General features: G+C 41.0%; 1 protein-coding gene across 3 annotated transcripts in view; it reads right to left on the reverse strand.

Moving 5' to 3' along the window:
* NEK5 (NIMA related kinase 5) overlaps positions 1–15893 on the reverse strand; it is a 72376-nt gene that overhangs the window by 45323 nt on the left and 11160 nt on the right. For all 3 annotated transcript variants that reach the window (XM_059144067.1, XM_059144066.1, XM_059144069.1), the window contains exons 4-11: positions 11585–11682; positions 9652–9735; positions 9496–9566; positions 8213–8299; positions 5992–6046; positions 3435–3635; positions 3274–3355; positions 1997–2130 (exon numbers count right to left, since the gene is read on the reverse strand). In XM_059144067.1, the coding sequence (XP_059000050.1) occupies positions 1997–2130; positions 3274–3355; positions 3435–3635; positions 5992–6046; positions 8213–8299; positions 9496–9566; positions 9652–9735; positions 11585–11682 (812 nt within the window). The remainder of the gene's footprint in view (positions 1–1996; positions 2131–3273; positions 3356–3434; positions 3636–5991; positions 6047–8212; positions 8300–9495; positions 9567–9651; positions 9736–11584; positions 11683–15893) is intronic.

Here is a 15893-nt window from a genome sequence, read left to right on the forward strand (position 1 = left end):
CTCTGAAACTAAACTCAGTATTATTATTTTCTATTTTTATAAACTTCTTTACATCTTGCTGTACTTTATGGGAGAATAAATGTTATTGCACAAATCACAAATTTGGGGATTCGCAACATTTTTAGGTGCTGATGAACTAAATATGAGTTGTCATCATGACTTGAAGGAAAGACTATGCTGATTCATTCAGTCATTCTTCCCAAGTAAACACGCGGAAAGTCATTTAACAGCTGTGACGGCATATGAGCTATAGCCCCAAGCTACACCTCATTGCCCTTCCCAACCGGAACAGAATAACAGGAGGAGAATCAGAAACAAACGATTGTCTCAGAGTTAAGTGAGGCCACTGAGTTATGAGATAAGAACCAGACCAACTTAACAGATGAAAACCAGCCAAGACCCTGTTGCTAACTAGCAAACTAGGGCCAATTCAACAGCAGCCAGAACAACTGCCTACATAACAAAAGAGAAAAAGAAGTTCAAACCACTGGAAAGGCCTAGAACTGGTGGCTGGAAATATAAATAACCAAAGGGTTTACCCTGAGGTTTCCTCACTGTGAAGAAGTAACACACTATGTTCTTTGTTCTTTTTAATGCTGTGTGGTTCCTACATATGTTAGAGGAGCCCTATGGAATTGTAGATATTGGATCATTTTTAACTTAAAAAAAATGTCACCTTCAGGGCACCTGGGTGGCTCCGTTGGTTAAACATTTTACTCAGATTGGTTTAAGTTCAGGTCATGATCTCAGAGTTCTGAGATCAAGAACATCAAGTCCTGAGATCTGATCCCTGAGCTTAACAGGGAGTCCACTCTCTCCTCCCTTCTCCCCGCCCTCTGTTCGTGCTCCCTCTCTAAATAAATAAATAAAATCTTTTTTTTTTTTAAATGGGCAACTTCATATAGTTTTCTTTAAACATTAAAGTAAATGTATTAAATTTGATCTCTTAGTCTAGACAAAAATTATATATTTATTTTTTAAAATATTTTAAAGTGTGATGTATGTTTCTTAGTTTCGCAATTTTACCTGTATACAACCCCAAACAAGGTACTATTAACTATTTGTTGAAAATGGCTAGAAATAGAGAAAAGTATTGGAAGGAAATTAACAGCTTCTTTAGGTTCTTCCTTAAAATCCCAAGTGGTAATGAGAACATCAGACTTGTTCTTGTAACTTAATCCATCTTGGAATGTAAATTTATTTAGTTATTTATTTTTATAGTAATCTTTAGACCCAACCTGGGGCTCAAACTCACGACCCCGAGATCAAGACTCCTATGCTCTTCCAATTGAGCCAGCCAGGTTACCTGACTTTCATATTTCTTTAATGTAAGTGAAACCACAGTCTATCAAACAAAGAGCAGTAATTTAACTCATAGTTTTAAAATCTATCTATACACCTCCACATTTTCTAAAATGTCTATGTAACAAGTAAACACTTAGTCCTCTAATAGTCCTCTAATCATACATTCATAACCTTCTTTAGAAATACAATTCAATGAAGAGACAATAGCCATTTTATCATTTATATACCAGAAGCATTCCACTAGCATGAATTAAGAGGTTCTATGCTCTGTCGATGTGGATTCAGATAACTAAGCCTAGAGAGTCTCTAGGAAAAAAATCACCCTGACTATATACTAAAAATTTCTCAATTATATAGAACACGTTAGAATTAAGGGAATGAAATGCAGCCCGTTTTCTGCTGCAATGTGACTCACTTACTCTATTTAGAAAAACCTTATTTCTTTAAAGAAATCAAAAGGTTTTTAGTTGTAGGAAAACTAAAACTAGAACATGGGATACTTCCAAGAAAATACAACTAGGAGTTGTCCAATGGAATACCCCTTTAATGCTCAGTGCACAGTGATTTTGCTCATAAGGACAAAACGAGTGTTCTCCAAAGCAATGGGCTTATATCCTAGGAACATGTGCATGTAGGTCTGTAGGACATAACACCTGCTAACAAACCAGAGGAAGGGGTTAGTACAACTTACAGATACAGGCTTCTGAGCTCCAGCTGGGGGTCTCTTTTCATTTCTATACAATATCTCTTTCCTTTTAAATGGCTCTGATAGCCTTGATCTTGGTAGACACTTTCCCTGGAATCTCGCATTCTGTATCACAGAATCTTATTGAACCAAAAGAAAACAACTTCAGTTCCTTTAAAATGGCAACATCTTAACATCAGTGCTCATGAGAGTGTGAATATAGGGACCTTTCGTGACCCAGGAAGGTCGCTTTAGTCTGAGATGTTTAGACCCAATGAGAGAAGTCTGTATGGAAAACTAGTCTGCATTGTCTTTTAATGGAGAAAACCATTTTATCCAGGGTTCCCTCACATATTTCTAGTATATTTAGCCGTGCTTTCAAAAAATTAGGGATTAATGCTAACATTTATAGAAAAAGGATGCACTGGATAATGGCATAAGTAATTACATGTAGTCATCATCACTTGGGCTATAGGCCTTGTCGCTCACACCACACTCTTGTGTGAAATGTGTGAGCAGGATTTTTTTTTTTTTTTTTTTGAGAGGGAGCGAGAGAGAATCTTAAGTAGACTCCCTGCTGAGTGCCAAGCCCCACCCAGGCCTTGATCTCAGGACTCTGAGATCATGACCTGAGCCAAAATCAAGAGCTGGACACTTCACTGACTGCGCCACCCAGGCGCCCCCATGAAGTACATCTCTGTGTTTGCCACCATCAGGCTTTGTTCCTGTTTTCCTTTCCTTCCTCTGTTAGAAATGTGGACAGTGTGCCTTCTCTCACCCTCCACTTACCTACTTTGAAACATTCTCAATCTAAACCCATGTATAACAACAGCAAACCAAATCACACATGGCAGAGGGACTCAGTCACTCTTCTTCCCTTGACGACTTACCTCAAGTCTAGTGTGTCTATGACAGTAGATAGATTTCCCTGTCATTGCCTTCCTGGAGAGATGTTCTACTCCTCCTCATCCTTTCGGTTCAGACATTGGGTTATGACTAAGGCCACGCTGCCCTTATTTCACAATATCAGTGGAATTAATAATTTTGTCTTCTTTACTATCTGTGTCTCTCACATGCACACACATGCATGGGGCATGTCATCAGTTGGATGCTTAACCGACTGAGCCGTTCAGGCACCCCAACATTGCTCATATATTTTAAACGTCCATGTTCAGTGTATTTAGTGGAATTTCCCTGCTAATGTTGTCAGCCATATATTAAAACTCACCGTGTGTGACGCACGTAAGAAGTGATTTTTGATCACGTGGTCAAATCATTCTTACCTTGGACCCCCTTCCCTGCAGGCTGAGAAGCCAACTGTCTTGCTTTATGTGTGAGGCTATGACTAAAGTCCTCCCGAATGACCTAAGATGGAACACATGTGTCAAGGACCTGCTAACCAAAATCTCTGCCAAAATCCACACAGAATCATCTCCAAGCTCACCTCGGGAGTCAAGTATTTGGCAATAAGCTTCTCTAAAAAGGGCCTTTTCAAAATGGAATTAATAGACGGCCGATCTCGGGGAGATACTTCAAAGAGTTGAGATATCAAGGCTTGCAGGTCACAGGAGAACGTTGTGGGTATCGGGGCAAAATGCGCTTGACAAATCTTCAGAACCAACTGGTGTAAGTTGTGACCCTCAAACTGAAAGGACAAGGAATGGTGACATTAAATCAGAGAAAACGTTGAATACTAGTTTGTAAAGTAGTATCAAGGAACAAAACAATGTTTCCAGCCGGTGCTCAACAGAAGGGCCCCCACGCAGGCAGGCCTGTGGCAGAAACACACCCCTGCACTGGGGGGTGGGGTCTGTGCCTGTCACCCTCAGATTCCTGCACCCAGGACTGGGGTGGGGGGCTCGTACTGACCACCCTTCCCTGATCCAGCTGAGGGACCCTGGGGAAGCAATCCTTTTGCTTTTGCTCAAGCTGGACTTTATAAATTAAAAAAGTGGAAATTGAATCTTAAAACAAAGCGAAACTGAAACACAACGTTATAAGGCTTCAATTAGAAGTACTATGGTCCACCCTAAATGGTTTTCATCAAATAATATTTGATGAGTAGATATTATAGGCAGTTACACAATGTGATGCCACGTTATATAAAACAAGCTTTTCTTAGTTTTAATTTCTTCTTATGAAAATAATATTTGTTCATTATGAAAAACTGGAAGCAAGAGGAAGCTACAAACAGGGTAAATATGTATAATTTTGTCAGCCAAGGGTATATTTCCTTCTAGTCTTTTAAAACAATGTTTACTGGGGTGCCTGGTTGGCTCCGTGCATAGAGCATGTGACGCTTGATCTCAGGGTTGGGATCAAACCCCACATTGGGCACAGAGCTTATATTTTGAAAAAAGTAAAATAATGTTTACAGAGTTGAAGTCATAACAATATGAAAGTTTACACCTTGCTTTCTTTTTTTTCTTTTTAAGATTTTATTTATTTATTTGACAGAGAGAGATCACAGTAGGAGAGAGGAAGGGAAGAGATCACAGAGAGAGGAAGGGAAGCAGGCCCCCTGCTGAGCAGAGAGCCCGATGTGGGACTCGATCCCAGGACCCTGAGATCATGACCTGAGCCGAAGGCAGCGGCTTAACCCACTGAGCCACCCAAGCACCCCTACACCTTGCTTTCTAAATTAACAAAGCAAAAACATTTCCTCAAAACTTCTTCATTAACCAGGGGCACCTGGGTGGCTCAGTGGGTTAAAGCCTTTGGCTCACGTCATGATCCCAGGGTCCTGGGATCAAGCCCCAAATCAGGCTCTCTGCTCAGCAGGGAGCCTGCTTCCCCCTCTCTCTGCCTGCTGCTCTGCCTGCTTATGATCTCTGTCTGTCAAATAAATAAATAAAATCTTTTAAAAAAATGTTAAACTACTTTCTGATCTTTCTTTAAAAAAAAAAAAATTCTTCGTTAACCAGAGAATCTTCCATTGTATGAGGCCATGGATTTACACATGAGCATAACGTTCGATGAAACAGTAAAGATCAGGTTTAATCAGGCTATTACTAGCTGTCTGATCTTTGACAATAATAATAGTAGTAATAATAAATAACAATAATAACAGCTGTGTAGAAAAGTGTTCACACAGCAGGTTTAAGACCGCTTTCCTTAGAAAGGCCCCCTTGGGGTGCCTGGGTGACTCAGTGGATTAAGCCTCTGCATTTGGCTCAGGTCATGATCTCGGGGTCCTGGGATTGAGCCCAGCATCGGCTCTACTCAGCAGGGAGCCTGCTTCCTCCTCTCTCCCTGCCCGCTGCTCTGCCTACTTGTGATCTCTCTCTCTCTCTGTGTCAAATGAATAAATAAAATTTAAAAAAAAAAAAGAAAGAAAGAAAGAAAAGGAAGAAAAAAAAAAAAAAAAGACAGGCCTCCTTACCATATTGGCCCTTGGCTGGCTTATGGGAACTCACATTTCTGGAGAGTTCGCACGGCTCCCTCAGTGCTCAGAGTGGCTCTCTTTGCCTACACTGATGGTGCAAACAATATGGTTGATGCTGAACACCCGCTTCTTCCTGGGAGTCTGGAAGTGTGGTACCTGCCAGGCATAGGGCGCCTGCATGACCAGTTCCACATCAAAACCCTGAGCACTGGGTCTCTAAGGAGCTTCCCTGGGTGAGAACCTTTCACACGTGCTGTCACTGCTTTTGCTGGAGAAAGTAGCATGACTCCTGTGTGACTCCATTGGGAGAGGGTCTTAGAAGATTGTGTCTGGTTTCCTACAGACTTCACCCCACCCACCTTTTCCCTTCGCTGATTATATATTTATGCACAGTTGACTTTTAAGGAAAATATGCTGTTTAGCTTGGGTTTTTTACTGTACAAGTTGCACATTTTTCCATGTCTGTATATATGGATTGATCACTCATCTTAATAGTTTGTCCATGTGATTTTTAACAACCTAATAACTCCAAAGATTAACCTTTTTCCTCTCAAAAGTTAATTTCACTTTTAGAGTTTTAATGATTCAAGATTACTCTGATGATTAACATACTTACAGGATGTTTGAGTGCGCAAAGCTCATATAAGACACAGCCAAGAGACCAAATATCCCTGGGGAAGATAAGAGATCACATGCCAAGAAATAGCCATAATTCTCAATTAAAGTCTTTATCCTTACAGTGACTGATATTTGTGTATTCTTACAATTTTACAGCTTTTATCCTTACTTTTTCAATTCTTTGTCCTACTAAGGTAAGGGGTCACATCGAAACAAGGCACAGTTTGTGAGAATCCTAGCAGTGAAAAGATATACTAACTTTGCTACAATCTGAGGGCTCAGTGTTTACCTCCGCTTCATGTGCTCGGAGGAAATGTGTGTATGTAAGGAGTTCTGAACAATTTGGAGGAAGCTGGCAAGACTCAAACATGGATTTGTTTTGATTCAAAGGTAAAATTTGGTTGATTTAGGAAGGTATATTCTTCTTAAAGCCACTGACAGAACCAAAGCTCTTTTAAGAGACAACATAGTGACAAACCATAAGAGACTCTTAATCTCACAAAACAAACTGACCCAGTTGCAGCAGGGCAGGGGGAGGGGCTGATAGGGAGGAAGGATAGGGAGAGGGTGGTCGGGGGTTATGGACATTCGGGACAGAATGTGCTATGGTGAGTGCTGTGAAGTGTGTAAACCTCGCGATTCACAGACCTGTACCCCTGGGGCTAATAATACATTATATGTTTATTTAAAAAAAAGAGAGAGAGACAACATAGTATCTGGCACTAAATAAATTGAAAATTGTGCTTGTAATGTGTGACCAGAGGCTTGCTCTTCAGTACTTAGTGCTTTTATGTGATTGGTGTAATAAGGAGTTATCTTATAAAAAAGGCATAATTAAATCTAAAAAAAAAAAAAACAAAGAAAATACAGTGAGAAATGAAACAATGAACACAAGGATTCTGTAAAGTGAGGAAAACAGCCCCACTGTTTAGCCACACTTCTTCTGAGTGTGGGCAGGAGCAGAGGGAGACATCCTGAAGGTTTGAGGAAATGAAGATTGATTACAGAATAGGTAGGAAACAATTTCCAACTGCTTTCTAGTGTTTTCCTAACAGTTTCTAGAAACTCACAGACCACTTCCCACGACCACTCAGAATTTTATAATCACCGGGTCTTCCCTAGGCCCACACCCTCCCCTGTCCCAGAGCGCCCTCTATACCAGCCAGTGTGGTCCATTCCAGCACTGGGTGGAAACTTCTACAAGTCTCCTATGCCCTATGTGGGGTGGGGGCTACAGTGAGCCAGGGACTGGTTTCCTGATCCACCAGGCAGCAGCTACCCAGCTGATTATTGCTAAGGTCTTCCAATTAACAAAAGCACCAAGTCAGCATATTTAAATGTTGACTCAAGTATTGAGTCAGTACAAAACAATGCAAATGATCCAGGGTGCTTCTCTGGACAGTCCCCATTTCCACGCAGGCTATACTAGCTGCATTCCTGCCCAACTGGAGGCCAAACCCCTTCTTGGTATTATTCTAGGCTATTCCAGGGAAAAAAAAAAAAAAAAAAAAAAAAAAGCTTGTTTTTCTATTATGCAGAGAAATATTTACTACTCTTTTTAGAAATCTCTACCATCTGGGCTCTGCCCTCCACTTATCTCTTGCAAAATCAAACAGCCAAACATCCCTTGAGTACTTTCCAAAACAAATGCAAAATTAACCCCTAGAAGGAATTCAGTCCTTCTAGGTATTGTTAAGGTATTTCCAGCTTTAAAACCCAACTAGTTTTGTGTAGGAGATAGTAGGCTCTGGTATCTCCTACACAAAACTAGTTGGGTTTTAAAGCTGGAAATACTTTAACAATTGCCTAACAGCTAGGGGAACTGAGACCTACAGAGGTCAATCGATGATGCGGTCAACATGGTGACAGGCCAAGGCTAGGGCTCCTAGCTCCTAATCCAGTACTCTCATTGCTTTCTCCCTGACCCCTCCACAACACTTTCCTGTGTAAGGCTAAACAGTGTTTGGAAGGTATGAAAAATCAAAAAGATGCATATCACAGGGACTGCAATTTTCCATGTTAGTCTTTTTATCACTTGTGTCTTCAGATGAAATGTCTTTCTTCTAAATATGTTCAAAAGCTTCAGGGGACACTGAGGTGGTTGGAGACAGTCACCGTGATCCCCATTTCACAGGTGAAGGAAATGAAATTATGAAAGTACCATGAGAAAGAATCTGCCCGCTTTATAGAGACTTTTGAACCAATCGTTGGCAACTCACGTTTTATTGTTGTAGGGTTTATTCTGACAGATCTCTGGGGATAGGTAGTATGGTGTTCCAACACAAGTTCTAGCGAGTTCCATGGAACTAGTAAGTTATGTTAGATAATAAAATAACATGGTTTGTTATAGGAGTATATGTTATTGCATATTAATAACAGAGTAGTAAAATAAATTGATTTTTAAACTTATACTTCACCAGCCCAAAATCTACACATAAACAAATATTTATAGTTAAAGGCTTCACAAAGAAATACGATTGTTTTTTTTTTTTTTTTTTTTTTTTTAAAGATTTTATTTATTTATTCGACAGAGAGAGATCACAAGTAGGCAGAGAGGCAGGCAGAGAGAGAGAGGAGGAAGCAGGCTCCCCGCTGAGCAGAGAGCCCGATGCGGGACTCGATCCCAGGACCCTGAGATCATGACCTGAGCCGAAGGCAGCGGCTTAACCCACTGAGCCACCCAGGCGCCCCAGAAATACGATTGTTACATTACAAAACTCTTAGATGTGGAAAGAGTTCCCCCTTTCCAATTATCAAAGTAATGCAGACATGAACTTAAAATTTGGAAAATATGGGAGTGAATAAAGAAGAAAAAAGTTACCTAGAATCTTACTATTCCAAAATAGTTATTATTAAAATGTGGATATATTTGCTTCTTGTTTTTTTTCCATGCATATTTTTCATATAGCTGTGATCACAGAGTATTTAAAATTCCGAATTCCATTTTTGTCTTAATGTAACAAAGTTTGTTCTCACATTATCAAGAAGTCTTCAAAATCATAAATGTGAGTGGCCATGTAACATTCAGGTATATGCTTGTGCCAAGCTTTATAAAATTTACCCATTTCCCAATTATTAGGCATTTAAATTAGTCCAAATATCAAACTATTCATTTAGAACAAAGAGAACATTTAAAAAACTCTTGATGTTTATTACCAACAAAATGTCTTCCAAAATAGTTGCATCAATATATTGCCCAGAGCATGTGCGAATTTGCCTGTTGCACTCAATTCTCACCAGCTTTATGCATATGCAGTTACAACTCATTTGATAAACTTATATCATACTATAAAACATTGCTACTATATTTCTATTATACCAAGATTAATCTTGGAAATTTTAATCATAGGCAAAACATCATATGAATGAATGATTTAATGAATTTATATAAATAGCTCTCTAAAATTATCTGGAAACCAAACTTTAAATATCTTAATTCATGATACCTAAAAATACATATTTTGGCTGTTATAAATAGAAAATGATTTTTAAAAATACTTACTTGTTCAGAACTCTTGCTATACCAAAGTCCCCAAGTTTTGCAACCATTCCACTCTTGCTAAGAAAAATGTTCTATAAATGGAGAAAATGCTATGTTGTTGGAGATATTTCAAGAAAACGAAAGATCAGTTCTGTCTTGATCTCTCCAAGCTGTTACCTGAGCTTTTATGTCTCTATGTAAGATCTTCCTGTCATGAATATATTTTAGTCCTAGAGAAATCTGTACAAACCAACTCAGAATCTGTAGAGGGAACATAAAACAAAGCCAATCAGTAGTCTGGTGGCCACTGAAATGTCTTCATGAAAATATGCAAAAAGAGAGAAATAACATATTTATGTGTATGTATTTATGTGAATGAAACTATTTTAGATATATCATCTAATCACACTATTCTCTTTTTATAGAAAAAAAATGAAGGTGCACAAAGGCAATCTAAATGTGCAGGTAACGAAGGGAGCTCCACGTACAGAAAAGAGACGATGCAGAAGCAGAGGAGAAAGGGAGGCAGTTCCTGCTTTTTTTTTCTCTTAACACAGGTTTGCTGACTGCATCAGGATAGCAGATAAGCAGCATTTCCTGATAACCCTGGTGCCATCAGTGTTTCCTTTTCCATGGAAAGGGGTTGCCAAGGCAGAGAGGGAAAGAGGAAGCAGAGAATCTGTGAGGTTATTAAAATTTTCAATGAACTATCAATATATGTGTATATAATATAAAAACAAATATTTTACTTTTGAAATTTTTGGAACTTAATTTCATTTCTTAGTCATGATTTTATTTTAAATTAGCTGGCCATGAGCTTCTTTTTAAAAATGTGTTCTATGCTTATAAAGACTTCTTTAAACTTCCAAAATGTCATTGGTTCCTTGTCCGCCAGATTCCACAAAAAAAGGACAACAAAAGAAAAAAATAGCCATACTCCAGATGCTAAGATTGTAATTTTAGCTCTTTTCCAACAAAGGGAAAAATTTTGTGGTGAAGACCATTTTTATTAAATGTGGCAAAATAGGGGTGCCTGGATGGCTCAGTGGGTTAAAGCCTCTGCCTTCAACTCATGTCATGATCCCAGGGTCCTGGGATCGAGCCCCACATCGGGCTCTCTCTGGCTGCCTCTCTGCCTACTTGTGATCTCTCCCTCTCTGTGTGTGTCAAATAAATAAATAAAAATCTTAAAAAAAAAAAAAAAAAAGCAAAGCAAACTTTAAAAAAAAAATGTGGCAAAATAATCCCTAGAGGGGAAGAAAGGAGGGTTTCTACAAATACTGAATTTAATATATAATATGAAGGAGCATAGGAAGGATGGTTGATTAAATTTACAAAGTTTTAGGGATAAATGTGTACTTTCAAACTATTCCATTTTAGCTCTAGGAGGAAATGACACCGGTGTGAGGTCTTTCAATAGTAAAATAGGACACAGAAACAAACTGCCGAAAGACGGCGGCGGCGGGCCATTCCTGAGCGCTGCTCCCCACCCGTCACACAGGCCCCATTCGGATTCCCTTCCACACACACACATTCCTGCTGTGCCCTTCACAGGCACAGCTCCCAAGAGGGTTCCAACGGACGCTCAGAGGGTGGAAGAAAAATGTGTTTGTGTGAAGAGAGAATGGGAATCGAGGCCATTATTCTCGGCCTTTCTCTCCTCTCTCTTCATAATCAATGAAACTAAATAGCCATTGCCATGAAGGGCCCCTATGCTCCCTAGCAAAGTGGGAGAGCTATTTTATAACAGCGTACTAAATGGTAAAAGGAAGAAGAGTGAAGCTATAAATATGTCACATTTAAAATGGCTGAGGAATAGCCACATTCACAATTTTTTAGCCATGAAGATTGATCTCAAGGGCATCCTACTTGAGATTGCCCCAAAACAGCACTATCTTCTTCTCAAGGTTCACTCTCAAAAAGAGATTCAATTTAAGTTCAATTGCAGATCTGTTCTGTACTAAATCTATCAACAATATTGATCCACTACTGTACGTTTGAATTTCTCTGCCAGAAATCATGCTGTATATATACACGGCCTCGTACCTATGGCATTATGAATTTAATTCCCCCTAGTATGAATTAAAAGGCAAACTGGAGGCATTTTTACCTGATCTTCACTAAATAACACTCCCCGTTGTCTACGGATCCTTCTCATGAGATCCCCTCCGTCACAGTACTCCATCACAATGAACAACCTGTTGTTCTCTGTAAGAAAAGGCATCATTACCTTTCGTGCTCTCAAAAGTGGAGAATATACAGAAAATGCATTATACAACAGTTAAAAACGCTGGCTGCAGAATCATGGACTGGATTCTCGGCCCACTTCGCCACTTAACATTCTTAGCTCTTTGACTCTGGGCAAGTTATTTAAATTTCTCTGTGCCTCATTATCTCATCTGTAAGGTGGAGATAATAATATGGAAACTCCTCTAAGGATTGTTGCAAAGGTTAAACGAGTTCATCTGTGTCAGAGACTCACAACAATGCCTGCATATAATGAGAGTTCCATAAATGGTAACAACGATTATGAACACATTCCTGCCAGAGATGAGAAATCTTCTGTTATACGGCAGCCATGAATCTTAACCCAAACCCCAGGAAGCATTAATAGACCTTTGAACTTTGGGTGTAACCTTTTATTTATATGGCACTTACTCAACTATGTCGTTGAGCACAATGGACACTCTTCTAAACTAACCTCTCCCTGACCTACTTTCTGTAGTCGTCACCATTCCTGCTGCCCACTCAGGGGTACCCCTGGAGCCTACTAGACTCTCCCGCATGCTCAGGTATCTCTGTTCCCATGAATTGTCACCAAGATCATGGTGTCCATCCCCAAATCTGTTCAGCCAATTACACTTGTTATTGCCATTATTGCACGAACTGATGAAAAATGAATGGAAAAAGACAGATGTGGTTATTTCTACAAAACCTATATTGACTACTGTGGAGAACTCAGTAAAAGAAAGTAGCTTTAAAAAACAAAGAGGGGTGTCTTCGACCTACATGTTGGGTAAGACAAGTGGAAAATAACTGACAAAGCTTTAAAAAGACTGTGCACCCAGACTGTCTGTAAATTCTGACTCCACTCTAAGGAAAGGAAATGGGAAGCCAGAAACAAGGGGAGTAGTCTGCCCAAGAAGGAGTCTTCAGAAGTCTATTCCATGTGTTCATCATCCAAGATGAGGCCTTGGTCTTATATCAAAAGTTTGGCAAATGATTGTGCATTTATAGATGAAAATAAATATGTGTGTGCAATTTCCTGCTCAACCAGTTTTTCCCCAGAACCAGCCAACCACCAGCGGGGCTCCTGCTGGAAAGGGCTCCTTCTCTGTTGTTCGTTTCTCCCACTCCTCTGTGGGTTCCCTGCAGACAGAGTCCCCACTTTGTTCTTTTGTCTTCCCTACACCTGGCATGGGAACTGCCACCTGGAAGGGGCTTCAGGAAGGGCGGTTAAGTGGTTTCATAAAACCATCTAAGGAACGCAACAAAAAACGGCATAAAATCAGGCTTAAAAACAAGTATTAATCCTCCTCGTGTTTTGCCTCATGTTGAGTATCCACTAAATTTCAGAATCTCTTGCCAAAGAGCTATCATTTGCTCCCTCTCTCTTTCAAGGAGCTTAAACCAGCTCCGGAGAGGCTGTGAGCACCTTGATAGCGTCTGCCCTCCACTGCGGCTAATTCACAAACTCAGGGCTCCTCTCACAGAACACTTCGACTCCCACCTCCTTAAAGGGGACAGATCCATTCATTCATCAACGGACCGTTATTGAGGACAGGCCAAGGAATGAGGTGCTGGGAATATAAAGCACACAAGCCATCCTTCCCACATGAGGAGGCGACCGTTTAGTTGGGGAGTCGGTCAGCACAGGTGAGAAGAGCCACCGCAGTAGTCTGTGGCTTAGAGGGCAATGAAGACAAGAGACAGTGAACGACAGACCTGGAGAGTCCAGGAAGGTTTTAAGAAGGTGTTTCCGGACATGCCCTAATGATTTAGGGGGTAAATTATCTTTAGGAATGCGTGAGTTTTAGGAGAACTGCTATTTCTCATAGCTCAGTCCTTGAGAGGGCCACTTCAGTGATGAACGAATGGCAGTGGGACTGCCGAAATCAGGAAAACTAAGGAGAAAGGGCTCCATTTTACTTCCTTGCCACCAACCTTCAACTCACTCTGCCTTACACTGGCTTTCTGTGAAAGAAGTTAAGTGGCTGCTTCAGGATTAATCACGGCAGAGCCATCTTGAAGAAACTATTTGGGTCAATGAGTATCATTTGCTTCTAAATATGCATCCTCCCCCACCCCTCTAGCCACCATTAATTTTCGTATGCGATGGGCTTAGAACTTTCTGGAAAGATCATTTATATTCTCAAATTCTCCATCTGTTTAAGCAAAGTAAGCACTGTAGGGGAAGGGGGAAGAGGTATAAGAAATAATTATTGTCCGCATGGCCTCCAGTCTCACAGATGGAAATGAAGATTATACACTAGCATTATAATACAGCATATTATGTGCCACGTGAGTACAAGTTTGGAGGTTCTCAGAGCAGACGTGAGAGAGGTTCCTTTCCATTAAGGGACAGATCTGTGTTTGGTCTTAAAGCAGGTATAATATTTGAAAATGCAGAAAAAAGGAGGAAAAGGATGCTCTAAAAAAGAAGTGCAGGACACACTATAGGGCAGCAACTTCTCGAATTATGAAGCTCACTGGTCATTAAACTTTCTAAACTACCGAGGGGCACTCATAGTAGGGACTAACATTAACCAAGCTTTCTATGGTCAAATTCCAACATGCAAAAATTAATTAATTAATATTGTAATTAATTCATTCTTAAGTGCACTTTGTAAAAATCAGGATGGCATCTTACAGACATTGGCATCTTTCAATTGGTTGCTGTGGACCCAGTGAATTAAATTAACCAATTTAATTCACTTGTAGTTTCCTTTTTATGTACGTACAAGAAGAACAGAAAGTAAATACGTCTTAAAAAGCTCTTTTAATACATAGAAAATAAAAATTGGGTTAAGGAAGAGCTCTGTTTTGTCAAGTTGGCAGTATTGTTCCTCGGAATTAGCATGTAATGGTGCATCTAGTAACCTATGGCCCCTAGATTTGATGAAGTATCACCCATATCACCATCATTCCATAAAATAAGAGCATTTTAGTGCCCCAAATCAAGGAGGGACACAGAGTCAGCATCAAGAATGAAGGTACTTCTACTCTTCTCTCTTGCCCATTGCACTGTACTCACAAGACATCCCACAGGGCTCTGTGTCTCTCCCCCACTTACAAACCTCTGACTATATCATGGATGCTAGGACATTTGACTCCTGGGCCAGTGGCCAAGGACTTTATTACTCTTGGCAAAAGCAGGTGTCAGAGCTTCACATTAGCACTCATCCCACGGAGGTAAAACACATGAGCCTAGACGGACGTGTGCACCTGCTGTGGGCAATGTGACAAGAGAGGAACCTGAGCTGGAGGAAGCTGCCTCTTTCCAGTGAGCAGCAAATAGGCCAGCTCTGCCTTGGAGATATCTTGCCTTTCAAGTGTCCCTCACCACAAACCCGAGATACAGCCTGGGGAGACAGCGGTCAGGACTTTGCACTCCTGGCACGTTCGGCAGAGATGTGCAGAGATGCTCAGGGCCCAGAGCAGACAGCCCTTCCCAAAGGCCTCCTGGCCAGTGCTTTAACCCGCCAGGCCTGCTCTTGCCCTCATGCCATTGCAGTAGCTGGTCCTCTGGCCCAGAAAGTTCTTCAGCAGAGCTGAGCGTGGATCTTCCAGCCTTTCCTCGAATGACCACCCTGCTAGAAATTGTTTCCATACTCCTGCCCCGCCCTTTTACGTTGCCCCAGCATTTACTACCTTCTAACATACTCTACAATGTGGTTCTCGGTTAGCCTCCATTTATTGTCTGTCTCTCCCCACCCACAGCCCCAGTGCACACACGGTGTGGGCTCCCTCCCTGGGAGTGCAGGTAGGACCTGTAGATACAACGGGCTATCACTCCCGTGACGATGTCACGACATACAGCAGAGGGGATTTCGCTGATATCGCTGAAGTCAGTTGACTTTGAGTTCATAGAAAAGGAGATTTTACCTGGGGGCCTTGACCTAATTATCAGAGCCATCAAGATCTAGGTCTAGAGGTCAGAGACAGAGGAAGGGAGAGATTGCAAGTGGAAGAAGGCCTACTGAAGGGGCCATAGGGCATGGAAGGGTTGTTGGCCTCCAGAAGGCCATAACTACCCCCAGTGAACAGCTAGCAAGAAAGCAGACCCCTGGGCGCCTGGGTGGCTCAGTGGGTTAAGCCGCTGCCTTCGGCTCAGGTCATGATCTCAGGGTCCTGGGATCGAGTCCCGCATCGGGCTCTCTGCTCAGCAGGGAGCCTGCTTCCTCCTCTCTCTCTCTGCC

Source organism: Mustela lutreola, chromosome 13, assembly GCF_030435805.1.
Source record: "Mustela lutreola isolate mMusLut2 chromosome 13, mMusLut2.pri, whole genome shotgun sequence".
NCBI lineage: Eukaryota > Metazoa > Chordata > Mammalia > Carnivora > Mustelidae > Mustela > Mustela lutreola.